At 59.7% G+C, this 26,958-nt stretch overlaps 1 protein-coding gene across 4 annotated transcripts in view; it reads right to left on the bottom strand.

The window, feature by feature from the left end:
• Window positions 1-847: 847 nt before the first annotated feature.
• Window positions 848-26,958, bottom strand: part of NTN1 (netrin 1) — a 174,439-nt gene continuing 148,328 nt past the window's right edge. For all 4 annotated transcript variants that reach the window (XM_027567741.2, XM_027567740.2, XM_027567738.2 and 1 more), the window contains exons 6-7: window positions 16,999-17,073; window positions 848-4,338 (exon numbers count right to left, since the gene is read on the bottom strand). In XM_027567741.2, coding sequence (XP_027423542.1) covers window positions 4,010-4,338; window positions 16,999-17,073 — 404 coding nt within the window. In that variant the 3' untranslated portion in view covers window positions 848-4,009. The remainder of the gene's footprint in view (window positions 4,339-16,998; window positions 17,074-26,958) is intronic.

Genomic DNA, 26,958 nt, shown 5'->3' with positions numbered 1-26,958 from the left:
GAGGACACCTCTTTTCGCTGCCCCCTGGGGTGCCCCTGACCTGGAACCTCCCCCCCCCCCCCCTGGGGAATGTCAAGGCTGGATCCCAGGGACGGTTCCTGGGGGGCTGAAATCCACATGGTCCCATCCTGGAGGCTTTTTGCTCTAAATCGCAGAGCCGGCAAACCCTAGGACTTTGCAAGCAAAGCAGCCCCTTTCCTGTCTTTTTGGGGTAGTTAGGGCTCTGTCGCTGGGGAGTTGTAAGAGCAGAAGCAATATTCCTTAAGAGTTGCCTGAAGACTCACTCTCCTCTCCCCACGGCACGCTCAGGCCTCCAATGAAGACAAGGAGACAGTGAAGAGTGTACAAGAGTTTATTTAAATGATATCTGAACTTAGTTCTATCATGTGGGGCCCACATTACAAGTTCCATCTGGGTCCATTACAACTCTAACCAAAAAAAAAAAAAAGAAGAAGAAACTTAAAAAAAAAAAAAAGAAAATCCACAACTTTTTCCAAGTCATTAAATATATTCATATATAATAACCATAATATATTAGTATGCATTGGAAAGAAACACTGACCCAAACAATATGTCATGGTCACAACTAAACATTTACAATTCTGAGTGAACAGAACTCAGAAACGCAGGAGGGAGCTGAGGGGAGAGGGGATGGAAGTGCCTTTGGGAGCAGAGCGAAGAGAAGTCTGATGACACGGGAGAGGGGCTGGCTTGGTTTTGGCCGGGGGCGGGGGGCGAGGCCCCCCGAATACACATTTGGATACCGCTAGGGTATGGTGTGGCTGTGCCCGTGACCGGCGGCCCACTGACCCCATCCGTGAGTCTACTTCGTCCACTCGCCAGTCTCTCTCGGGGGCGTAGGGGCCTTCCTTCAGGTGTTGAGACCCTGACATTTCTCAGTCTCATTCCAATCTGGGGCCCATCCGAGGGAGTCCGTACCCGTTTCCTGCATGCTACCATGGGGGCAGAGCTCCAGGGGGACGTGAGGGGCCTTGGGGCGGCCCCCAGCCGCCCTAGCTTGCACCACAGGCATCCCTCCCTCCCTCCTTCCCATCTGTGGGCACCTGGGGCTGCCCCTCTCCTTCCCCCTCCCTTCCACCCCCAAAATCTTTAGTGTTACTGGGTGTCAGTCAAGCAGGCACTCTGCTGTCAGGGGCTCCAGACCACCCCGCAGCTAAGAAAAAGGACAGGTGGGCAGTCTGTTTTCGTTTTAAAAACTAATCTCGTATGTTTTTCTTCGAACACCTACATATCACAATTCTGGTTAATACACTCTTCAAAACCAAAAGCTAGCTCCATTTTACATCCGTTCCTAACTGTACAAACCGGACCGCCTCCGTTCCTCCTTCCGTCTCCTCCCAGGGAGGGGGGCGGGCGGGAAGAAGATGCTTTCCCCAGGATGGGCCCTCGCTGCTGAAGTGGGTGGCTGGGATCCGAGGAGCCGAGGGCTGGGTCCTCGAGATGGGCGAGGCAGGCTGGGATGACTGAACTCCCGAACGGGGTCCTCACCCCCACCCCGCTGCTCTGGGGCCCCGGCCACGGTGGGGATGGGGACAGCCTGCGCCCTCGGGGTGCTGAGCCCAGGGTGAGGCTGGAAGCTGGTGGAATTTAAAGCAAGAGGCCTTGTCACTTGTCACTTGTCACTTGGCAGGCCGCTGGCTCCAGAGCTGAGGGGGCCTCGGAGACCGCCAGTGCCAGCCCCTCCAGTGGAAGCGGGGAGACACTCAGGCCCAGCAGGGCACAGCCCTTCTGGGCAGGGTGAAGAAGCCAGGCCAGTGTGAGCAGAAATGAGACCAGGCCCTTTCAAGGACGGGGCCCAGCAATTAGAGATGCTCATGGCGCTCGCAAACCTCCTGGGACCTGGAGAAGGGCTGGCCACTTGGAGGGGTCCCTGTGCACCCAGCCTTGGGCCTGGATATTCCTTCCCAAGCAGCGCTGTCTTCTCCCTGCCCCCTTAGGCATCTCTCCCGGTCTGTCCTGGAAGCCCTCCAAACGCTCCCAGGCGGCCGAATGTCCTTCCTACGACGTTTTAGCGTTAGCCAAGGCCTGCCTTCTTGGACCTGTGGCGAGTTTACGCCCTGCCTCACCCACTCTTGCCGCCGCCTCTTAAGATGCTGTGTCCATCCCCCGCCCCACCCGGTCCCCGTCCCCACCCTGACTTCTATTCCCCAGGCTAGAGGCAGTAACCAGGGCCAGCGTCTCAGCGGCGACCCAGCCGCGGGAACCGAGGGGGTGGGCGGGCTGCAGTAGCAGTGAGGGGCAGTGTGGCCAGAAGGCCCGGCTCTGGAGTCTGACCCCGGCTCGGCCTCTTGTTTGCCTGTGACCTTGAGCACATGGGCTTCAGTGTCCTCGCTGGCAGAGGTGGGGTGAGAATCCCTGTCTCAGGGTTGTCATGAGGCTTATGTGAGATCACGTGCGTAAAGTGCCTGGCACAGAGCAGGTGCTCAGTAAAAGGCCGCCGAGCTGCGGGCCGAAGCGGGGGGAGGCGGAGGGAAGCCAGACCGCGAGGGGCCAAGCTTCATACTTGGTATGACCCTAGCTAGCCGCCGAGCTCCGGCAGGGAAAATGAAACCAATTTCCTGACTGAGAGAGGAGCCAGGCCTCTAATTCAGTGTGCCGGGTGTGAGGACGTGGGCCGGAGGCCCCGGGGCAGTGCAGAGAGCTCCGAGGCAGGGCGGCAGGGGGCCCCAGGGCCCCGCGACGGGCCAGCCAAAGGGCCAAAGGTCTGGGGCCGCCTGTTTGGGGACAGTGTCTCCAGAAAGCTTTGGAAAGGGGGCCTGGCCACACCAGGGGGCATGGGAGGCCTCCACAAAGAAGGGGCAGCCGGAAAGGAGCAGGCGAGGTGCTGCCTGGCTGGAGGGGTCAGCCCCAGGGCGGGGGTAGCTGCAGCCAGCATTCTTGGTCCAGCAACCTCTGTCCCTTTCCCGAGGGACCCAGGAGTGAGGGCAGCAACGGGAAGTGGTCATGGCTTCCCTGGCCCACAGGAACCCACTCATCCCTGCCACTGCCTGCCCGAGGCTCGGGCACCCTGGGACCTTGCTGAGCCCGCAAACCCTGGCCTTCCGGGGGCAAGCCCCTTCCCCCAGCCCGGCCCAACTGCCTGTGCAAACCTGCATTCCATGCCCCAGGCCCTTCCCAGGAGCTGACGTCATTACACAAATAGTGTCAGGGCCCCTACCCCCTCCCCTGGAAAATGTCATCAAGGGGCTGGTTCCAAGTTTCCAGAAAGGAAACTCTCTGGGAGGTTTTGCCTTCGCAATGCCTCCTCCAACAGGCAGCTCCAGCGTGAGGCGGTGACCACCCGGCTGGGGCTTCTCAGGGGTGTCCCTGGGCCCACTGCCCTCCGCCTGGGCCAGAAGTCCGGGCCAGCACCCATCGCGCAGCCGGGCGGGGACAGGCGCCGACGCCGGATCGCGCTCCTCTGGCTCCACCGACGGGAACCGCCCCCCTCCCCCCGCCGCTGCCCCAAGACCCGCCCCCCCTCCCAGGACCAACTCAGCAGGTGGCAGCGGAGGCCACGGGCCGCCTGGGGACTGCCGGGGGGGGGGGGGGCGGGGGAACAGACCGCTGCGGCCGCCCCCAAGTGCGGACGGGGCCCAAGTTGTCGCGGCCAGGGGTCCCGCGTGGGGATCCCCAGACAAAGGAGGGTTCAGGCCCCCGCCCCGGGTTCACAGTTCTCACGTCCCCCTCTCCAGAACCGGTCGGCGCCGCGGGGGCGGCCCCTCGGCCCCCCACCCCCGAGTCAGGCCCTCCCCGCCCGGGGAGCGCGCCGCCGCTCTGGAAGGAGCCCGTGAGGTAGCTTAAGTCTCGTCCTCATCTCTCCCGCCCCGGGCGCGCGACAGTGGGGGGCGGGGGGCGGGGCCGCAGCCCGAAGCCCCGCCCCGCGGCCCCGCCCTCTGCCTGTACCATTTCCCGCCCGCCCGCCCCCCCACCCCACCCCCCCACGACCGCCCGGGAAAGCCCGCTCGGCCCCGCGCCCCGCCCCGCCCGGCGCACCGCTGCCTCCGCGCTAGGCCTTCTTGCACTTGCCCTTCTTCTCGCGCTGCTGGAACTTGCGCAGCCGCCGCGCCCACGTGTCCCGCCACTGGATCACCAGGCTGCTCTTGTCCGCCACGATGCCGCTCTGGTCGGGCGAGTCCTCCGCGTTGCCCAGCAGCAGGTACTTCTTGAGGGGCTTGATTTTGGGACACTTGCAGGCGATGTCCCGCGAGCGGATCCACAGGCTCTGGTCACCGCGGCGGATGCGGCTCGCGCCCTGCTTGTACACAGAGATGATGTTCACCGTGAACTTCCACCAGTCCCCTGCCTTGTCCGCCTTCAGGATGTGGATCTGGACCGCTGCAAGGAAGCACAGGCGGGAGAGTGGGCCCCGGGGCCGAGCAGTGCCGCCTGGGCACCCCCCCCAAAACCCCCGGTTCCTGTGGTCAGGTGGCCCCTGCCTGCTCGAGCCCTCTCGGAGCCGAGGACCGGGCAGCCGTTCTGATGGAGAAGGCACAGCTGGGAAGGGACGGCACGGGGTACCCCACTGGGGCACGCGTGGGTGGTGCCTAAGCTGATCCTGGGAACCCCACCTGCCAACGCCTGGACCGGGCCGCTGCTCCAACAGGCCTTACTCATGCCTGGGTTGAAGCTCTGCGTTTGGGGACAAGCCCCCTGTGGGGCCGGCAGGGCCAGAAGCAGCTTACAGGAACTGACCGCCCCGCCTCCCAGCGCTCTGGGCTGAGTCCGCCTGCCCAGGACAGGTGCCCTCTGTGAGAGCAGCAACCATCACTCCCTGCAGGCTGGGTGGGAACCTCCTTAGTGCCCCACCCCCCACCTCCCGCCGTGGCATTTCCAAAGGCTCCGAGCACTTAACATCAAGCCTCACGGCACCTCCAGACACACCACCTTGCCCTTGACCCAGTCTCCGAAAACCATGATGGGATCTCAGTGCCAGGTGCAGAGTACCATGAACCTGCCCTTCCAGGTGGCCGTGGCACCCCTTCCAGAGTCCAGGGTCCTGGTACTGCGCCCCCTCCCTCCTGACCCTCTCCAATTACCCAGGCCATTCCCCTGCTAATTCTCCACCGAAACGTCCCCTGGTACAGGGGTTCTCCGCTGGAGCCTGCATCAGAATCCCCCGGAGGGCTTGTCAAGCACACATTGCTGGGCCTCAATCCAGAGTTTCTGATTCAGCGGATCTGGAATGGTCCCCCAGAGTCCACCTCTCTCACCAGTTCGCAGGTGGTGGTGCTGCTGTTGTTCCAGGGAACACAGTTTGAGAATCAGTGCCCTAGTGAATGTTAATAAATGTCATTTCTGCAGGATATTAGGAGGTATTTTAAAAGTAGGAGGAAATGCCTTTTAAAGAAAAAGAGGGGGCGCTTTGCTTAGATGGGTTTGTGAAATTCTGGGTTAAAATCAAGAGGTTTCCGTAACTGCAGGACTTTTCAGGGCCTTGCATCTACAAATCGTGCGTGTGTATGCATGTGTGTTGGTTTCCCAAAAAACTCTGAGTGCAGGCCTCTTGGGCTAGTGCATCTTGAGTTAGCAGAGCTCCACGGGGCCCAGTTTGGGAACTGCTGGGGGGACACATAATCATTCCAGGGGGTAAAGGGAGAGGTCTCTGCTGCACTGACCGACCAAGGAAAACCTGGTCATCTTCCCCATCCCCAGAGTCAGGACAGGGCACGCTGCCCTTGCTGAGCTCGCCAGCCACCCCCCACCCCGCACCCTTCACCCCTGCACCAGGCTGAAGATGGCCCTGGCGGACGAGTGGACTTGAGCCCTCCTGGAAAATGAGCAACAGCTCGTCTCTCCAGATTACACCTGAAGAAACCGAGCCGTGGGCCAGCTCAGCGGCTCCAACAGCCACGAGGACATGTCCCCGGGGCATGCTGAGCGGTCATCACCTGCCCGCTTACGGCCTGGCCTGGCCACCCATGCCGGCCAGCGTCTCTCACGGTCCCTGGGGCCCACCCCGCCACCTTCCCTCCCAGGGCCCTCCCTGCTGCTCCCCTTCTGTCCCCACGCTTGGCCCGTGATGAGGGAAGGTTCGGGAACGGCGGGACCCAGGGGCGCGTCCGCCACCCTCCCGCTCGTCCTTCTGGGGTGAGGGATGCAGCAGATTTTCCCATATTCCATTTCAGCCGTTCCTGGGCATCCTGAACTTTGCACTCCAGTCTGAGGGCTCCAAAGAATGGCTGCCATGGCAACCGTTTCCATGTTTTTGTCACCAAGGGACTCAACACTCAGTGTGAACTCTGAGGTGGGGTGGGGAGCCCTCTCCAGCTCGCAGAAGTAGGCTGGGCCGTGTGTTTGTGCACACGGAGGTCACCGTGGCAACTGAGTGCCCCTCGGCTAAGCGACGGGGGAGCCGGCGTCCCTGAGAACCCCGGTTTCCTCTCCTCAGGACTGAGCTGAATGCAGAATGAGGCTCCGTCAGGACGCCACTGTTTCCCTGGGTGGGATCTCAGACCCCCGGCCCAGCCACGGGGCCCTTCCCCCATCCAGCCGGGGTGGGCAGGGGGTGGCCCCGCAAAGATGCTGCAGAACGCGCCGGGGGAACGCGGCTGTGACCCCAGGCACTGAGCGTCTCGTGGTGTGACAGGCTGAGCCGTGTCTCCCGGCCCCAGATTTCATAGGATGAGGTGCGAACCCCCCAGGACCTGAGGATGTGCCCATATTCGGAGACAGGGTCATTACGGAGGTCATGGAGTTCAGAGGAAGTGATTAGAGGGAGCCCTGATCCAATATGACTGGTGTCCTCGTGAGAAGAGGCGATCAGGACGGACACACAGACACACAGAGGGAAGACCCCATGAGGACACAGCGAGAAGCGGCCGTCTGCAAACCGAGGAGGGGGGCCTCCGGAGAAGCCACGTGCCGACACCTCGATCTCAGACTCCCGGCCTCCGGAACCGTGAGACAATAAATTTCTGTTGTTTCAGCCCCCAGGCTGTGGTGCTTGGTTCTGGCAGCCCAAGCAAACTTGTACGGTTGGAACTGGGGGCTCAGGCTCTTGGGTGTCAGCCCAGAGCCAGGCGGGAGGGCAGCCCTGGTGAGGTGGGCCAGCCGGAGAGAGTTAGCCGGACCCGGTCAGGCCCTGGGCTGGCCCTTCTTACTCTCTGGGGCTGCAAGAACGTGGCCCCTCACACAGCAGGAGGACTGGAGACCCCTGCCCCACCTTCCCAGGGCTGGAGTTTCCCTCCCCTGAAGGAATGTTCTGGAACACCAGGCAGGGCATCCGAAGCAGCCCCACCCCCACCCCACTTCCCCAGGCCCGGCCAGTACAGGCCTGGAGGGGGGCTGCTCAACACTGAGGATGCAGCGCAAAGGCGTACCCCACCCCTGAACACCTTGCCGTCCCCGAGAATCCAGGGGCCAGAGCAGGGCACACTGGTCCAGTGGGACAAAGCAACAGTCCCTGTCCTCCCTCCACCCCAGCAGCTCCCGGCGGCTCCCGGGCCTTGGAGCCGGACGGCACAGGCGGGCGCAGGGGCAGGGGAGGGTGGTGGTAGAATTCATGTGATTATGCTGGAAAAAATCCGCAGTTCCGCTGCCCTTGGCAACGCCTCCGCACATTACACAGCCCACCAAGTATGAGCCGCACACGCAGTGCACGGGCCAAGTCCCTGCCGTGCACATACAGCTGAAAATATTCAAAATACACACTGAAACAGTGACCTCAGGCAGACCCACTCCGCACGCTTGGGGGCCGCACCCGCCACAGCGTGGCGCGGGAACGGCCGCCACCTCTGCCGGGCCTGTTGGCCGGGAGCCCGGGATGGCTGGGGTCTCCTGGGGGCCCGTGGCAGCGCCCACCAGGCACGCCAAGCACAGGCAGCTCTGCCCATCCGAGCACCACGATCCCTGCGGGCGTGCCCCTTAGACCCACGACGACACTCAACACCAGGCCAATGAGCCTCAGCCACCCCCCACCCCCGTCTGTGCACCGATGTCCTAGCTTGACCCCCAGGAGGGCAGAACAGGGGGGCCCGGTGAGCATCCCCCATCCCGTCTTCAGAAATGAGGAAGATGACCCTGAGAAAGGCAGCCGGAGATAGACCAGGACGGGAAGAGGCATGCGGGGACCAGCCAGAGGGGTCCCTCTCTGACATAGAGACCAGGCAGTGGCCGCGCCGGGGAGCCTGGCCCCCAGGCTGCTGGCGCTTCGGGCCCCTCTCTCAGCGATAAGCGGCTGCATCTCGGGGTCCATACCGTGAGCGCCATCCCTTACGCTGAGCCCTTGCTCACCCCCCAAAATGAGGGCTCAGGCTGCAAGAGAGTTGCGCACCCGGGGCCTGGGGTCCTGCTCTCCGCCCGGACAAAAGTAGGCATTGTTGGGGGGGGGGCCTGGAGCCCACGAGGCAGGATGGATGAGGTCAGCTTCCCCCCCCCCCCACCGTGGGCGCCTCTGAGCAAAGCTGCAGAACGGGGCAGATGCCCGTGGAAAGGCAAGGAGAGAGCTCACGGGCTCCGGCGAGCGAGGAGCGGACCTCCGCGGCCCAGGTCCTGGGGGCCAGGCTGCACTCCTGGCCTGGGAGCCCTCACAGGGGCAGTCAGCTGCACTGGTCCGATAACAAGGCGGCAGGCGGGGCGGGGCGGCAGCCACCCCCCCCCCCCCAGCAATCCCGGGGTTCACAGGAAGGACTTATCAGCCCCCAGGGCAGGGCTGTGACGACTGACTTCTCTTAATCCCAGCCTGCTGCTGGGCTGGCTGGGGGCATGCACCTCTCCATCCCTCGGCTGCAGGGCTGGCCGTGACTCCGAGCAGGTGAGAAGCCCCCCGAGGGCCAGGCCCACCGAGGCCACAGTCAGCAAGAAGGGCCTGTGTCGGAGGTGGGCGGGGGGCTCGGAGGCAGGCCCAGGGCAGGCGGGGTGCCTTGGCCAGCGCCGGGGGTCCTCTCGGCTGCTGGGTGGGCAAGGCCCCCCTATGGCCTATAGGAGTAGAGCTTCCTTCCAGGAAGCCTCCACCTCTATGGGTCCCAACGCTCGGAGACTCTCAGGCCACCAAAGGCAACCTAAAAAGTCAGAAGCTCCGGGTCCTGTGCTTGTCCGCTCCGTCCGGAGCTCCCGTTCATGCTGAGCCTCCCTCCCCAGCTCCAGCCGTGACCCAAGAGACTCAGAGCCTGTCAGCTCCGGGCCCTCGGAGGACCTAGCACGGCCATCTTCCTGGGACAGTTAGTGACAGGAAGTAGCTCCAAGCCGACTTATGTCCCTGCTGGTAGGTTTTGGGGACCCACTGCTGGCATCAAAGCTCTCGTCCTGGGCCGGGTTCTGGGAAAGCTGTTTGCTCCGTGAAGAGTACACAGTTGCTGCTCATTCATCTGCTGGCTCAGCCCGAGACAACCTGCTGGGCCGGGCCCTAGGGGAGGGGCCCTGGCACCGGCCCCCCGGTGGGGAGACGGGCTGCCAACCATCTCCCTCTTCCCACAGGCCTGGAGCCCTGGGACACCTCCGCGGGGAGGCTTCCTGCCGCCCGGAGGTCTCCTGGATTTATGGGCTGCTCGGGGCGGGGGGGGGGGGGGGGGGGAGGGGACCCAGGGGCTTCCCAGCAGCTGCCCCTCCCAAGGAGGCTTGGGTGGCCAGCCCCTGGCCTCCCCCACCCCGCCCCGGCCGCCCGCCCAGCCATACCTTCCTGTTGGGCCGGTCCAGCCAGGGAAGGCTTGTCACCCATCTGTCTCGGAGACAGCGGCAGGACGAATGGGGGAGGACACCAACCCCACGGAAACCATGAAAACCATGCAGCCCCATAAATCTCCCAGCATAGCAAGTGTGTCATGAGTTGCAGCCGCTTTCATAAAATGCAGCCCTGACCACATGTTTCCCAGTCCCCCGTGAAGGTAAGAAAGGCCGGAGCCAGGCCAAGTCTTGTTCTCGGAGATGCTGACCTGCCAGGGGGGACGGAGCGAGCGTGCGGGCCGGGGGTGCGGGGCGGCGAGGCGGGACCCGCGCGCCCACGACAAAGTGTCGCGGCCGTCTGCATGAAACGAGGTGGCGAGCTGGAGGCTCACTGTGGCCAGACCAGGCCACGGGCCACAGCCCCCCACGGGAGTCCCCGGGAATCCCTGGGCTGCCACCCCGGAAAAGTCCCACCTCAGACCTCAAAGAAGGCGGGGATGCCCACTTCAGGGCCGGCTAAGGGTCCCTCCTTTTTACTTCTCAGCAAAGAAGTCCTGGTTTGCCTCTCTCTCTCTCAGAACCAAGAGCAATGTGAAGGCTGCCTCAGTTTCCCGGCCAGGCCCCGGTGCTTAGCCTCCATTCTTGGGAGGGGAGAGGGGTGAGATGCCTGGGACCATCTCCTTGCACAGGGGTCTGCAGAGGAGGGGATGCCGGGGGATCTGGAAATCGGACGGCCAAACCCTGGGGAAGACAGGAGCCCCGTTCCCTGGACAACGGGCCTGGCCACCTGCACCCCCCTCCACAAGTGAGAAGGGTTTGGGGCGCTGGCCACCCCGCTTGGCCAGAGGCTCACATAGGAGAGTGGACCTGAGCCCTGCCTCCCAGCCCCCACTGAAAGGCCCAGCGAGGCGCGCTGCCCCAGGCCGGTGCACCAGTGGGGTCCTGGCCTCTGAAGGAGGGGAAAGCAAGAGGGTCGACCTCCCCGAATATGGCCTCAGTCCAGGCCCCTCATCCCCCCGCCCCCCAGGTCCCTCCCGGATGCGTGGCCTCCGGGGCTCACAGAAAGCTCGGTGCAGAGGGGGACTTCTGGCTGCAAATTGATACGCCCTCCACAGTGGGGGTGTGGCCCATCTGAGGTCCCCAAACACAGCCCACAGCCCAGTCCTCATTTAGGCCACCACCTCCAGGCAGCCGTTTTGCAGGAGCTCAGAGGGCGGCCCGGCCTCCCCAGCTGGAGCCCTGGAGTGGGGGCATCCAGCAGCTACGAGTCTTCTTATGCACCCTCTCATGCACCCTACTCGGCTGCTTCTCCAAGGAGCCCCAAAGAAAGGGCCTCTGGCCCGGAAACAGAAGCCAAGCGGGATCCAGACCACAGCACCAGAGTCCTTGGCCAGCCACGTCCCCCTGGGGTCATCAAGCAAGTGCCTGCAAGCACTTGGAAGGGTGTCCCTGGTCCCCTGCCATGCACGCAGCCTGCTCCACAGGGTGCCCTCGGGTCTGGGGGTGGGGGCCTGGCCCTATTTCCCAGCCGGGCCAAGCTGCACGCGGCAAGCGTGCAAACACTGGGGGCAGGCCTGGGGCAGGAAGCCCCCGGCACAGTGAACGGGGTGCTGGGTACTGCTCCCAGCACGGGGCAGCGTCAGGACCCACCAGACCCCTGCCACGGGGCGGCCCTGCGTCGCTGAGAGATGCTCTGTGACCCTGGAGACAGGCCCCCAGTGAGCAGAGGGGACAAGTGCTGCACGTCACAGGTGTGGGACACAGCCAGCGTCCCCAGCCCCAGGGGCCCAGCTCTCCAGGCACCTTGGACAGATCCCCGCCCCCGCCGGCTCCAAGCCTCCGCGTCCCCATCTGTGAAATGGGAGGAGACACCTCTCATTAGCCAGGCTCCCTGGCCCCTTAGAGCCTCCCCTCCCGCCCTGCCTCCCTAAGAAAGGATGCTCAGAGGAGAGGGAACAGTGTGGGAGAGAAGAGGGGAGGAAGCTCCCGCGAGGGGGACAGACACAGCCGGGAGCTGCCCGCCCGGCCGCCCGCAGGCCCCTCTGGAGCTCAGCACCCTGCAGCCGGCTGGGAGGGGCAGAGGTGGGAGGCGCAGGCTCCGGGCTCCCCTGTCTGCAGGGACAGGGAGTCACTGTGCTGGGGAGGGTGGCGGGGGGCCCGGTCAGCGCAGCACCCTGCGGGATCAGGGGCCTTTCTGTCAAGCGGTCACGGGGGCCCTTGGGCCCTCCCTGCCCAACCTGGTGGTCACCCACATTCCTCGACCTCGGCCTGACTCATGCGGACCCAGCTCCACATCTGGCCTCCAGATGGGGCTGGCCCTCTGGGGCTGGGGACGAGGGAAGGTCACATCTGGCTGGGGAAATCGGAGGATCCCCAGGGGGGCCAGTGACCCCCAGGGAAGGGTCAGCGAGCCTCTGAAACACCACGCCACGTGCTGCCGGCTGGTCTGTGTCCCGCTCCCTGGGGCTGGCGGCGGGGGGGGGGATGCTCTGGGGGTGGAGGCGGGCATGGCGTCTCCCAGGAACGGCCCCCAGGGACGGGGAAACATCTGCACCCACACCCGAGCCCCGAGATCGCAGCCTGCTGTAGACGCAGGCGCGTCGCCCCCGGCACGGGGTGGAGAACCGTCCAGTTCTCCGCACTTAACGGGATTGATCCTGATCAGGAATAGCCCTTGAACTCAAGGTCAAGAAACGGACGGGCTAAGAGGGGAGATCCTTTGCTGCCCCCCCCGCCCCCCGCGTCCCTGAGGCTGGTGAGACAAAAAGAGGCCTGAGTCAGGAGCCTCCCCCGACCCCATCTGATCTCCAGCCTGAGTAGCTGGACGAGAGCCAGGCAAGGGCCAGGCCCCGTCCCGCCGTCCCCAACCAGCTCCACGGTAATCCGCGGGCACTCCCACCGCCGGCGGCGGCACCCACCCCCCATCAGGGATCGGCCCGCGACCTCCCTCCCCCACACGGCCATGCCCTTCACCAGCCCCCTCCCAGGCCCGGTCACAACGTCTGCCACGTTGGCTCCATCATCTCTAAACGTCACCCCAATACCACGGGGACCACACCTGCCGGTTTCCCAAGGACAATGTGTCTGGCTTACCAGGAACGGGGAGTCAAGGGTCCCGTGGGGGGAGACGCGTTCTTGAGCCTTCTAAGGGACAGCTGTGCCCCCCCCCCATGTGGCCAGAGGCTCCGGGCCCTGGCCCGGGGGAGGAGAAGCCTCTCAAGCATTGGAGTCCCCGGTCTGGAGCACGTTACTGGATCTCGGTGAGTCTCAGCATATCGCGGGCAGGTGTTCGTGTGGGTTCAGCAAGGACGGGAAGGAAGGCAGTGAGGTGCCCCATCCCGGGCCTGGCGAGACCGCAGGAGGTCCCGGGGCGCACGGGGGGATGTCGGTGTGAATGACAGCTCCGCTTAGGTCCCAGCCCACTTCTGCCACGGGGCCCCCGAGAAAGCAGGAGTGCGCGCGCGCACACGCTTGCAAAGCCTGGCGAGCCCCGTCTCTCCCCACAGATGCCAACAGAGTCTCCCCTTTGAGCTGTACCCCAGAAATAATCCTTGTGGGACCTCAGGAGGCCTTCTTGACACAAATCATCTTGTGAAAAGCATTTTGATTTTTCCATCTGGTGGTGCCAAAATGTCTTTCAACAAAAGGGGTGACTAATAAACATTTCTGGGAACGAATAATTTTTCCAAGAACTGGCAAAAGTGAGATGATCTCACCTTTCAGAATGTGAGCTGTCTGTCTGCCCCCCACTTTCGAATCCCAGGGAGAAGGAAGAGGCAGGAGGCAGCTCTCAGTGGGCCCAGGGTGGTTTGTGCACGTGGCCGTGGCTGTGGCTGCTGAGGCCCAGATGGGCCTCTCCCCAGCCTCCCTGGCCCCCACACCCCCGAACCCAGCACCCACTTCCCCAGCCTGTTTCCACTTCTGTGCCCGAGGCCTTCCTCCCTCTGCCTGGGAGCCTTGCTTTGCCCCGTGAGCAGTAGCTACTGGGGGCCCCCTCCTCCAGGAAGCCCTCCCTCCACACCCTCTCTGGAGAACCAGTCTCTGGACCTCAGGCTGGTCCACCTTCCCTGCTCTCGTCTGTGTGTCCTCCCCTCCTAGACTGTAAGGGCCTTGAGGGCTAAGCCGGCGTCTCCTTCTTATCCATAAGCTCAGCACTCAAGTCAGGATAGGGCACACGGCAGGTGCTCCATGAGTGTGCAAAGACGGATCACACTCGGCCACACACGCACACTCTCACGCGCGCCCGTGCACATAGTCACACACGCGTGCACACTCACGAGCACACCCACACCTGCGGTCACACACATACAGGCACGTGTGCACACTCACACACTGACACACACGTGTGTGCACACGCACGCACACCCACATGTGCATACCACCATGCTCACACGCTTGCACACACGCCCGCCCACACAAGCCCACTCGCACACCCACACTCACACTCACGCACACCCATGAGCACACACGCACCTGCTCGCACAATCACACCTCCACGCGCACACCCTTACGTGCACACTCATGCACGCCGTCACACGAGCACCCACCGGGGCATTCACACCAAGGCAGGGCCCCTCCCAGGCGAGGGGTCCCCCAGGAGCTGGTCGGCATCACTAAGACACTGGGCAATAATGCAAACAACTGTCCCTCATGGGCAGCTCGCTGGCGGCGTCCCCTCGAGGGCAACAGAGGGCCGGGTGGCCGCAGACCACAGCCTCACCCTGCACCCTTGCCCCAAGCAGATCAGGTCTCACCCAGAAGGACGTCGTGTCCCCTGGATGACACCTCCATGTGACAGGAAACCGAGGCCCAGGCCGGTGAGGCTCCTGCCCAAAGTCCCGCAGCACGTTAGGGGTCTGTGCCTCCAGGTTGTGGGGCCCCTTCCCTGCAGACGGGAATACAATGAGCCACCTGTCCCTGCCTGGGGCGCTTTCGGGATGTGAGAAGCATGGCGGGGCTTGGCCCTGAGGCCCCCCCCGACCCCAGTCCTCCTTGCCCTGCTTGGTGCCCACCCCAGCCCTACCCGCGCCGGGCCCCTCGTCGGGAACGCACCAGAGCGAACACAGGACGGGACTCACCCGCACACCCCTGCCGCCCGCTGCTCAGGTCAGCGGACACCCAGCTCCACGTCCCCAGCAGGAAGAAGGGGGCCTGGGGCCTGCTCTTCACCTGGCAGGGGCAGTAAACCCGGGTGCTCATTAGCAGCTTCTGGAACACCCAGGGCACTGCTTACGTCTTCTAATTGGCTCCCGGCCGGGTGTCAGTCAGAGCAGAGATGATGCAGCCCCTCAGAAGCCCGGCCCCCAGCCTCCTTGGGCTGGCCCGCTCTGCCCGCCTCACCTCCCTGCAGACCCCCACGCCAGCTCCCTCCTTGTCCTGTGCCTGCTCATCAGGAGGGGAGGGACGCCTGCCCGGGCAGGGGAGGGACGCCCCCCACTCGCATGCTATCCGGGGGTCAGTGGTCCCAACGGAATGCAGGGACGATTCTCTACAAAGTCCTGCGAACCCGATCATGACACCTCACCCCCCAGCCCCAGAGCAAGGCCTCCGGCCGCACCGGTGGGCCCCTGCCCGGCCCTCGGGGGCCGCCCCCTCCTTCCTGAACAAGGCTGTGGGCCCCCTCTGAGTTCATCAAAAAGAGGGTGTCCGGCCCCCTTCGGCAAAAAGAGGGTGTTCAGCCTGCCTGCTGGTACGGGAGGAGGTACCCGCTGAGGAGGACAAGGGACCCCCGGAACACTGGGGGTCAGGGAAGCCGAATTCAACGGAGGAAAAGAAGAGAAGAGAACAAAATGAAGCCAAGTCGGATAGAACCAGGTGGAACGCAGGAGCTATTCTGGTAACTTTTAAAAAGCCTAATTTCTCCTTTCGTCACTTTTAGAACAGAACAGGGGCTGCAGGCCAAGCCCTCCCAGAAGGACTGCTTGGCCCTCCCTCTCCAGCCCCTCTCAGGCGTCCACCAAAGGATGCTTCCAGACAAAACTCGAAGCAATCCTTCCCCAAGGACACCCACCATTCCGTCCCCCTGCCCCCCGTTCTGGGCAGGGTTCTTCTCTACGACCCCGGGCTTTCCAGGCCTGCACAGACAGCCTGCGCTTGAACCCCAGGCCCCACGCCCGGGAACGGGACAGAACCCTTGGGCCTTCTTGCCCGAGCCCTCAACCCTCTCTTGTGCATGTCCCCGGGGCTCAGAGAGAGCACCCCCTTTATCCTTAAACTGTCTCAAAGCTTGTTCTTTTTCCAGCGGGAGTCAGACGTTTCTGCACTGTCCCGGGTGCAAACACTTGAAGGGGGCTTTGGGGAATTTGCTGCGGGCCCCATGGGGGTCTGGACAGGGCCGACCACAGACGCACCCCCATCACGGGGCAGGCCAGGCGGCCTGGGGGTGGGGGGCGCTCTGGGCTCCGGTGTGGGATGTTTAATGTTGCGTGTGTGCATCCATCCGTGTACTTACACACACTCGCATGGGGTACAATGATTACGTTTTGTAAGTTCCCAAAATTCCTCTGGGTTCCCTCATGCCTTTCATTACGCTAAACGGGCCTGACGCTTGTCCTTATTAAAGAAAAACCCCTTCGGTCTGGTTGCCATGGCCGGCCCCGGGAAGACAGCAGGCCGGGCTGCTGGGCGCCCCTGGGTCCCTGAGGGACAGAGGGACCAGACGCCACAAAGCCGGCTCCTTACCTGCCCCGGGGCAGCCTGGCACGAGGTGACTCCCAGCAAGTGCATACAGAAGGCGGGCACGGTCGCCCAACGGAGAGGGGGCACAGGGGGGCTGGTGTGTAGTGAGCGAGGGGCTGGGTCACCCCAGGCCTGACGGCTCAAGGGACAGGGCTGTCAGCCCCACAGCTCCTGGCTGCAAAGCACCCTCAGGGACAAGCCCCCCCCCCGCCCCCCGCCAGCCACAAGCTGCATTCAAACTTCAGCGAACCATTTAAAATGCAGATTCCCCAGCTCACCTCAGCCTTTACAGAGTCAATCAACCTCCAGAAGGAGGAGAAGGCTTTTAAACCCATGGAGCCCCCGCCCCCTTTCCTGTTGCCTGGAGGACGCCACCCCACGTTGAGCCACGGAGGGAGACTCAGGTTGAAAGCCCATCGTACGGAGGAAGGGACCGAAAACCTGAGAGGTGAAGCGACTGGCCTGAGGCCACACAGCCCCCCACCCAGGGCAGAGTGAAGGCCAGAGGCCAGGCTGGGAATCCCAGCCGCAGGGGAGGCCCTGCCAGGGGGAGAGAGCCCAGCCCTCGTGCCCCCTTGCAGCCCCTCGTGCCCGTCACCTCCGAGGGCCTTGGAGGAAGAGCTAGCAAGTTCCCTGGGCGTGGGATCCCGCGAGCCTGGCTCCTGGCTGGTCACGTGGCCCCCGCGGGCCCCGCCAGACAAGGGGACTGGCACTCACCATAGTCCTTCCTGCAGTACTTTTTCATGTTAATCTTCAGCTTCCCTTTGGAGGCCTTGCAGTAGGAATCGCAGTCTGCAGGGGAGGGAGAACACAGACAAAAAAACCTAATTAGGCTGGCGATGAATAGGCTGGGGGCCGAGGGGGAGGCCGCCTCCCCAGATACCCAGGGGCCTGTGATACCCGTGGGCCAGGCCGGGCGGGCGGCCATTCAGGGCAGGCCCGGCCTTCTGAAGAGGCGCTTGGGACAAAGGGCCCCCCCCCCCCGCCCAACCCCACCCCCACCCCCCGCCCCATGGCCCGACCAACCCTTCAGCCGCTGCCTGGAGCCCCCTTGGCCTCCATGAGGGATGCTGGGGGCTCTGGTATTGTGCCACCCAGGGCTTTCTGAGCGCCACACAAATCCCCCCACCCCGTTCTTAAGACCCAACTGGAGCCTGATTAAAGCTGATAGAGGTCTCATTGTCACCCCGCGCCCTGGGTCTGTGTCAGGCGCTGGCTTTCATGGCGCAGAGCCTCTGGCTGGGGTCAGACCCCAACAAAAGAGGTCACGGAGGAAATTAGCAGCCCATGAAGCATTAGAAAACCCCTTTGGTGTCCACTCTACTGGAGTGTGCAAATAGAATGCCCTGCGAAGAGTTGTTCAGTTCTAATGGGCCCTACTGCTGAGAGGCAGGGCTGCCGGGCCTGCGACTGCCAGGGAGCCCATCAGGGGCTTCTCGAAGCTGGAGCGCGAGCCTGGCGGAAAGCACAGGCCCTCCCCGCCCCAGGGCCTGCCAGCCACCAGGCCTGCTTCTCCTGGGGGTGGCCTGTGTCCACCCACCGGAGGAAGCCTCCCACCTCGGCCCAGCCTGGCCCTCTCCCTGCCAGTGTTCCCCGCTCTTCTGACAAGGTGTTGGGACCGGCTGGATCCGCGGGGGACCGACACCCTTAGCACAATGGCCAGCCCGGCAGCGAGGCCCAAGAAATCACCCCAGCCTGCCCCACACCACTGCCCGACGTGCCAGGCCTCACTCAATTCTCACCACCGTTCCTGGATGTCGGGGTGGTAGTCCCGTTCTGCAGATCAGAACACAGAGACCCCCTGCCCAAGGCATCCCTGACAGCTGGTGCCCAGGCTGGGCTTTGAACTCGGACGTGGGATGCCTGATTACTGTGCTCTTGGTTATGCCATGCTGTGTCTCAGCAAACACTGGTGGATCCCCTCAAATGTGAGCAGGGCACGAAGCTCAGAGCGGGGCAATGAAGAGTACCCCGTGTTCCAGCAATTCCCCACCCCCCCAGAGTCAGCCTATGGCCCCGTGGGAGGTGGCTGCCTCCTACCAGGTCCCGGAATTCAATGACTGGTGCCTCAGTTAGAGTCGAAACAGCTCCATCCCACTGCCCTGGGGGCCACGGGCCTGGCAGCCCCCTGCTTCTCCTGAGCCAGCTTCCAGGGCCGGGCGGGGGCAGGGGGAGGGGTACCCAGTTGGGAACCAGTCTCAGGAAATGGGGGAAAAAGCAGCTCCCCTTCCTGCTCCCCTGTGGTCTGAGCCCTGGGACCCCCCCGCCCCCCACCAGGACACCCTGCCAGGGGCACCGGGAGGCTACCGCGCTAGAGACTTCTGCCAGGTGGCTGGCTGGCTGGCTGGCGACTGGGGGAGGGGGACCTCTCGGGAGGCAGGGCCGGGGCCATCCAGAGACCGCGGCCCTAATTCTAGGGCGGCCAAAGTCAAGGCGAGGTGACGGCGGCCCAAACGCACAGACCAGCGGTACCCGCACCAGGGCCACCGCACCCCGCCTCCCGCTGGGGAGGAGCTGCTCTGGGCCATGTGTCAACCAGCTCAGGGACAGATGACGCGCACAGCAAAGCCACCACCGCGGCCGAATCCAGGTTGTGTGTTAAGTCCCGCCGTCCAGAGCGAGCTGGCTGGGATCCCTCCCTGCTCTCGCCACTTAGGGAAGCTAATTGGAATGCGAGTGGCGCTGGGTGACGTGATTCCTGGGACAGCCTTGAACCCGCTCGCTCCTCGCCTTCTTGTTATTTTTTTACCCAAGTCAGAAGCCGTTGGCCCACGGGCTGCATTCTGGTCGGCAGGAAATCACCTACGCCCTGCCTCCTCCTGAGGCACACAGCCTGGGGGTGGGGGTGGGGACAGCACCTTGTAGCCCTGGGCTCTGCAACCCTGCGAGGGAGGCCCTGCTGGTCCCGCCTGAAAGCCAGGAAGCCAGGGCTCAGGAAGGTTCTAGAACACCTGCTGCACATAAGCCACACGCTGTGGGGCCAAAGGCACGGTGGCAGAGCCCAGTGACAACCTCCCAGGGCACCTCGAGCCCTCACTTCTTGCCTTCCCTCCTGGTGACATCTACAGCAGTTCTTTCCAGAACTAAGTATCCACCTGGGACAGAAATCATCCTAGAATGTGTGGCATCCATTCCCTGCCCAATGAAAACATATTAGTATTAGCCCTGCTTCTCAGCCTGGGCCATACAGCGGAATTAGCTGGAAGCCTTAAAAAACACCGATGCCTGGGTCCCATCCCCAAGACCTGATTTCCCTGGTTCAGGGGGCAGGCTGCATGTCCTGATTCTTGACATTTCCCAGGGGAGCCTGATGTGCAGCCAGCCAGGGTCCTGGGAGCCACTGTCCGAAGCACCTGGAGCTATGGGAGGTGGGGACAGGGTGCATGGAGCATGCGGACTGGCAGAGGAGAGGCTCAGAGAAGGTGGCTGTGGACTCACACTGGAGGGTGCTCACACAGAGAACCCTAAGCTGCCTGCTCTTGGGGGAAACGGCACTAGCCTCTGAGCATTTATAGTTGTATGCAGGGGGCGGGGGGGGGGGGCGCGCGTCCTGTGTCTTTCCTTTCTGTCCATCAGAAATACTTCTGTTTTAAAAAAGATTTTTATTTATTTATTTATTTGAGATAGAGAGTGAGAGAGAGACCATGAATGGGGGGGGGGGCAGAGGGAGAGGGAGAAGCAGACTCCCCGCTGAGCAGGGGACCCGACGTGGGACTCCATCCCAGGACCCCGGGATGGTGACCTGAGCTGCACGGCTCAACCGACTGAGCCACCCAGGTGCCCCAGAAATACTTCTTAGGTCAGTGTGCTCATTGTAAAATGTCCCCTACTCCCTTCAGATTTGCCGATTCCAGTTTGGTTGTGGAGCTAGGGAAACAAAGACTGAGATTGTTAGAACTGTACATAAAACATGGGTAAATCGGCTTGCAATGAGGGAGATGGAAATGCTCCCCTTTGGGTAATGTGAATAGCGTCCAGAACATGGACACTGTGGCAGCTATCTGGCGGCTTGCGGACTCTTTGTTTTAGGTGTATTCCAGAGAACTGAGGTCATTGGACAAGTGGTCCCTGGATAGGGAAAATGTTCCTGCCTTTTCTTCTTTTATCAAATACACACACAGCCACAGAAACTGCCTCAAGATGGACAAACCACAATTTTTACATGCAGTTCTGACTCCTTCAAAATGGCATATCTACTTGGCAGCCACCCATGGAGCCTCTCCTTGTTTGGTTCCAAAATAGCTGTAAAGACAATGAGAAAAATGAAAATTCACACTCACGCCAAAAACCAAACTGATAGATGACCCGATGTTGGAATCTGGGAGCAATCTCTATTAATTAAAGGCAGATGGTGCTGGAATGAGCAAAACCTGTCCGAGGTTTTACCTCAAGACACAACCTTTTGTCCGATGCACGGGAAGATCTTAGAAAAAGAGACGGCACAGGGACAAGAACCAGAAAACAAATGGGCAGGAAGTAGGCAGGGGCACTGGGGGTGGTGCCCTCCTCTAGGGAGGGGCTAGCTTAAGGGAGGGTAGGGCCCGGAAGGACAGACAGCATATTTGAACTTGCATTTTTATCAAAATTACTGGTGCAGAGAATGAGGAAATCAGGGGGTGCAGACAGAAGGATACTATCTCCATGGAGCAAAAGTGAATCAAGGGGAAACACCGGTAGGAGCCAGGGAGTAGGGCCAGAGCTGCGTCTCTTCCTCTGCCATCCAGCTTTCAGCTGAGATGGGTATCCAGCTGTTGTGCTAGTAAAGGGATCTGCAATTTTTATTTTTTATTTTTTTGCAAAATGCCAAACAGTAAATATTTTAGGCATTGCAGGCCATACGGTCTGTATCACAAGTATTCAAAGTCCGTTGCTGGGATTTGACACCAGCCACGGACAACGTGTAACCGAATGCGGCATGGCAGACTAAAAAAGATCTAAAACGACACGGTCTCTGTGAAATTGGAGAAGAAAGCCGGAAGGGAAGACGAGCCTGAGCTGAAGAGGCCATATGACGATACAAAGAACGTGACACAGGAAAGAAAGAAGAGCTGGAAAAACCAAAACCTAAAAACTCAGTAGCACAGTTAAAACCTACTCTGGAAGCAGCAAAGAGAAACGATCCTGGAGACACCTGATTCGGACACACAGAGAATAAAAACTGGGGAAACTCTCGCAAATTCTAGAAGAAAAGGATAAAGACGTGGAAACCATGAAAGAGAGAATGGTAAGGATATAAGAGAGAATGTGGAGGCTGACATACGATGGGGAGCGAAGGCAGAGTGGGATAGAAACAAGGATCGAAGATCGGACTCCTGAGCTAAAGGCAGACCAACAGGCAGAAGGATAAGGCTCACTGACTTTATGGAAAAACATCAAGGAAGAGAGACCAACACCCAGACACATCTTTGCACAACATATGAAATACCAGGATGAGGGAAAATTACAGATGGATTAGAAATCAACAAAAAGAAGCCAGCCCATAGGTCTTGAGGAGGGAAAAGTCTGTGATCGAGGAATTTTATACCCAGCTAGACTGTCTCATATGTGTGCAGGCCACAATGAGCAGAAGGCATTCTCCAGCGTGCAAGGCTACAGACAATATTCTCATCATGCATTCCTTTTGAGAGAGGTACTTGAGAATGTTTTCCAACCAACCATGACATGAATCAAAAGTAAGAGTTCAAGAGGGGGACAGTCTTGGTGAGATCATACACTACGAATGCATTGGTCATGGGCTCGGAAACCCGTGAACATGGAGATTTCATATTTGGTTCTAAAACTGAAGGCAAATGTCAAAATAATTTTTAAATGTTTGAAAGAAAACGTCTGTGTATATCTAAGTATAAATACATATAAGTATAAATAACTATAAAGTGTAGTCTGAAACCTAGATCATATTAACAAAAACTAAGCAGTGGAATGAGTCTTAAGTAGGTAGAATGTAAGAGATGCTCCTTCCTGCTTGGCTCGGACAAAGAAGAGCCATTAGATCAAATAGTGCTTTCGAAAAGTCCAAAGGCAACCACGAAACACTAGAGAAAATGGGAAATAAATTATAGGTAATATGGGGGTGCCTGGCTGGTGCAGTGGGTAGAGCAGAGACTCTTGATCTCAGGGTTGTGAGTTTAAGCCCCAAGTTGGGTGTAGAGATTACTTTAAAAAAATCTTTTTTAATTATAGGAAATATGTTAAAAAAAAGAAAAATAGAAAACGTGGAATATATAAAAAGCAACTGAGATCAATCAAGATTACAGAAGAGCAACTATCTAAAAACAAAACAATGCCTCTTAACGGATTCAACCCCTCTACTGAAGAATGGATTTAAAAAATATTAAAATAAACCATTTCAGAGGGACATCACCAAATGAAGCAATTTGTTTTTAAAGCTTACAACTTTGAAAGAAGATGCTGTAAGCTTCTTTAAAGAAGTTCTAAGTTCGTCACCTGCTAACTAAGAAGTTTGCCTCATAATAAAAAAAGAGAGAATGTTTTGTGTGGAATAACATCTTATTGAAATATATTAAGACCAAAAGTGTTAGGAACGCAAAAAGGAACAGACAGTAACCTGAGCAGTAAAACGATGCTAAATTAATTCCAAAGGAGCTGGAAGCAGACAGGCCACATTTCCTGACGACAATGTAACACATAGGATTTACTGTTAAACAGAAAAGAATGAAAAATATATGTACTCAACTCTAGAAGTTAGAAAGAAAGCCGGAGAGAGACTGGCAGCAGAAGTAGAAAGTAACAGCATGGAACACCAGAAAAAACTCACACGTTGTAAATACCCCCAAAAACGGATTCTCAGGAAAGTCCCCAAACCAATAAACTTAAACACACACACACACACACACACACACACACACACACACCAAAAACAACCAAACAACAACAAAAACCAGACAAAACACTGTCATGCCTAATTATGAATACGAGAGAGAAATCAGACCCGCGTTAGGAAGTAATGAGGAAGGGACTATTGTCAGAGTCGAAATTATAATTATAAATTATAAGGCTGCTACGGTATTAAGCTTTAGGCCGAAATCTTGGACACGGAATGAACTGCATGACTTTTTAGGAAAACGTAAATGACCAAGTCAAACTAAAGAAGAGACAAAGAATCTTCAGCAATCTCTGGATCCAGTGCTACTTGATCTGGGCAGAAACAGGAAAAGATGGAAATTGGACCACGTGCAGATACCTAAAATCGATCGTTTTGCAACTTAAAAAAAGGGGGGGGGGCAGCATCCTATGATTCAACCCTGATATAAAAGCCAGCATGAGCTTATCCACACACAGACCCTGCAGACCAGCCGACTGATCTCATTCACCAGTTGGGCCTGATGTTTTCTGCCCGGCGGGGTCCCAGCCTCCCTGGACCAGTGGCCGGGCCCCGGCGCCTCAGTCTGCCCCCGCACAGGAGTAGCGAGTGAGGGGTGAGCAGGATGCTCGGCGGCCCCCACTCTCTCAGGGGACCCTCGGGGGCTCGAACTGATGGTACAGGTAAATACAGTGAAATCTGCAGGGGCCTCTGCATCCGGGTCCCCCGCCGCTCCCATCCTCCTCCCCCAAAAAGACGGGGAGCTGCCAGGGAGGGACACGGGGACCCGGGAGAGCCGCGGAGACCCGGAGGCTGCCATCTGCGACTCACAGCAGGCCCATCCTGGCTGGCTGGCATCCTGGCTCCTCCTGGGAGCAGCCGACCTCCCTTTTATTCCCCCCACCTGCTCCCCTGACCAAGCCACAGCCAAGAGCCAAGAGGGGGCCCTACAGGCCCAATCCCAGCGGCCGAGCCGCCTCCTCCTCTGCCACCACCTTGGGTAGCTCATCCCTCTGGTCTGCCTCCTGTGTCCCAGGTGCCAAAAATCCTGCTGGGCAGGCCTGCTCGCCGGATCGAAGCTCATCTCGGAACATATGGCAGGCGGGGCCCAGCGTCCCCTGGTCGGAGCCAAGGGCGCTGCATCTGGTGCCTCCCTCGGAGCAGGGCGGGGAGCTGGCCAAGGTCTCGCTCTGAGCAGCACCCCTACCTCCCTGCTTTTGGGCTGTCAGGCTCGGGAAGGTGGGGTCGTGGGGGGGATGAGCAAGGGACACCAGCCCCCAAGGTCCATCCCAAGGCTGAGGCCTGAAGGGTGGGTGAGTTGGCAGATTCCACCAGCTGGGTACAGGGGAGGGAGGGGCTCCTGGCCGCCCCCTGGCCAGGGTGGAAGAGCTCAGGGGGCTAGGAGGGACCCCTCGCTGGCTCTACCCATTTCAACTGGGCCACTCTGCCCACCAGCAGGTGACAAAAGGCAGGTGAGGCCAGTCTGCCCAGAGGAAGTGTGTTTTGGCTTCATCTGACCCGGAGCCATGGAGCCGCCTGGAACCCCTCAGGCCAGAGTCCCATTTGTACACGGTAGGTGGCCATGGGTTTCGTAAACTAGGCCATCGTAGGGAAGGCGCAGTGAGGATGGAGGAGGCACTCCTCATGAAGCCAACTCTCGCCTCTCTGTCCGAGGCTGCAGGTGACAATGCTCTTCCCCCAGTAAGACCACATTTTTAGAATCTGCACCCACAAGCACTGTACCCAGAGTTCAGCCACCTCTCCGGGAGAGCCGGGCTCACAGGCAGTTCTTGAGCACCCAGACATCTCTCTAAGCCCATGCTGGTCTTGCCCATCCACTCCAACACCTCTAAGCCTTACTTGCCTCCTACAACATAATGTCCTTCTGACTTGCGGCTCTGGGGCAGAAAAGCCAAGGACCCCCCCCCCCCCACCCCGCAAATGAGGCAGCCCCCAGCAATGGACAGCCAGTGGAACTAGGCATGCAACCTTGTGAGCAAATGACTAGAAGAAAGCCAAAAGCATTTGCAACACAGATAGTAAAGGATTGGGGTCTTTCATATATAAAGAACTCTTCCGAACCAATAAGACAAGCAACTTAAAATTCAAAGGAGAAGAACAGGCAATTCACAGGAGGAGGTAAAGGGGGGACAAGGAGATGTAAAATGGCCAATCTCAAGTAATCAAGGAAATGCAGCTTAAATCAATGGGAATACAGGACTTGTGGCTCGCAAACAGGGAAAGGCAAACACATGCACACACAATGAGGTAGGGGTGCAAATTCCTCTTCTCTGAATGCAACTGGTATCGAAATGTCAAAACCATGGGAAGATGCACACCCTTTGGTGCAGCACCTCCACGTCTATGAAGTTATCATCCATTCACCCCCTTACAAAGTTGGCTAAACGAGTTCCGCATGGCCAGGGCTGAGAGATGCTGGGTGTACAGTGAGGCTCAGGAACAGTCATGGGGGCTTTGCAGCAGGAAGAGACAGGTCAATAACATGGGTGTGATCACTCTCACCCAAGAGTGACACTCATAAAGGGGAGACGATGAGCAGAGTGAGCTGGTGGAGAACAGGCGTGGGGATGGATTTATGAAGGCCAGTCTGAGGGAGGTGACATCAAGGATGACAAGGACTTCGCTCCGTGAAGCACACAGAGCAGCAAAGGGCCAGGCAGGAGGGAGGAAGCGAATGAAGGGGGTGGCAGCCAGAGATCAGGGGGTCCCCGGGAGCTGGTCAACCTTGGCAGGGGTTTGGATTTTATTCTAGAAGAGTATGTTATGCACCGAAATGTGGGTTGGTGGGACCATGGTTGGTTTTTATGCTCTTGCTTTGGCTTCTCTATATTTTTCATTTTACTATAACAAGTATATAATTCTTGTATTCAAAAGGAAAAAAAAAAACCCTAAAACTATTCTGAAGCTGGTCTCTCCTCAGTGAGGATGGGGAGCCACTTCTTTATGGGGGATCCTATAAAAAGCTGATATCTGTCGTCAACAAGGTGACACTTGTATTTGTAATCCATGGGCCCCCTGCCACTGGGAAGTGCTCTATCCCCCCAAGAGATGGTGACTCTGTGTGTGTGTGTGCGCGCGCGCGCACGCGCGCGCAAACTTCCATTCTCTTGCAATTCCACACACATTAGTATCAAGGGACAAACCAAAAGTGAGTTGTCGGCCAAGTGTGCGTATGGTGGTTGGGAGTGAGGGTGCTTCTCTAGCTAGAGTGGCCAAGGATCTTCCCTGAGCAGGTAACACAACACGGAGACCTACACAGTGTGAAAGGGGTGGGGCAAAAAGATCTGAAGGAAGAGGGTTCCAAGCAGGGAGGACAGCCTGTGCAAAGGCCCTGAGGCAGGCTCATGCCCGGCACCTCCCAGCAACTGAATGAAGGCTGGGGTGCCTTGCACAGAGTGAATGAAGAGAGGGGGCAGAGAGGTGACTCACATAGTCTGATGGGCTGTGTGGGGCCAGGTATGGTTTGGATTCTATTTTAAATGGAATGCAAAGCCACGAGAAGGTTCTAGCCCAGCCTCAGTTGCTCGGCGCTGCAGGGTGCAGGGTCTCTGGTTGTGCGGGAGGAGGGAGGCATTCACCCTCCCACCTCACACCTGAGGCCACCAGAACACGACCTCCACTCTGTGCTGTCCTTAAAAAGAGCCAGCTCCCAAGCTCTTAGAAACCTACCTTGTCGTTCGGCCCCAGGAGCCTCATTCCTTCTCAGAGTGCAGCTACATATTCCAGTGAGGAAGTACGGACCTGCGTGCTTTCTAGTGGCAGGAACCAAGTGCCAGATCCTCTTCCTGCATCAAGCTGGGAGCCCAGGGCTCAGCAGCTTAGAGCCAAAGCTGGTG

This window comes from Zalophus californianus, chromosome 16 (assembly GCF_009762305.2).
Source record: "Zalophus californianus isolate mZalCal1 chromosome 16, mZalCal1.pri.v2, whole genome shotgun sequence".
Lineage (NCBI taxonomy): Eukaryota > Metazoa > Chordata > Mammalia > Carnivora > Otariidae > Zalophus > Zalophus californianus.
This window is presented reverse-complemented; position numbering and strand designations above follow the sequence as displayed.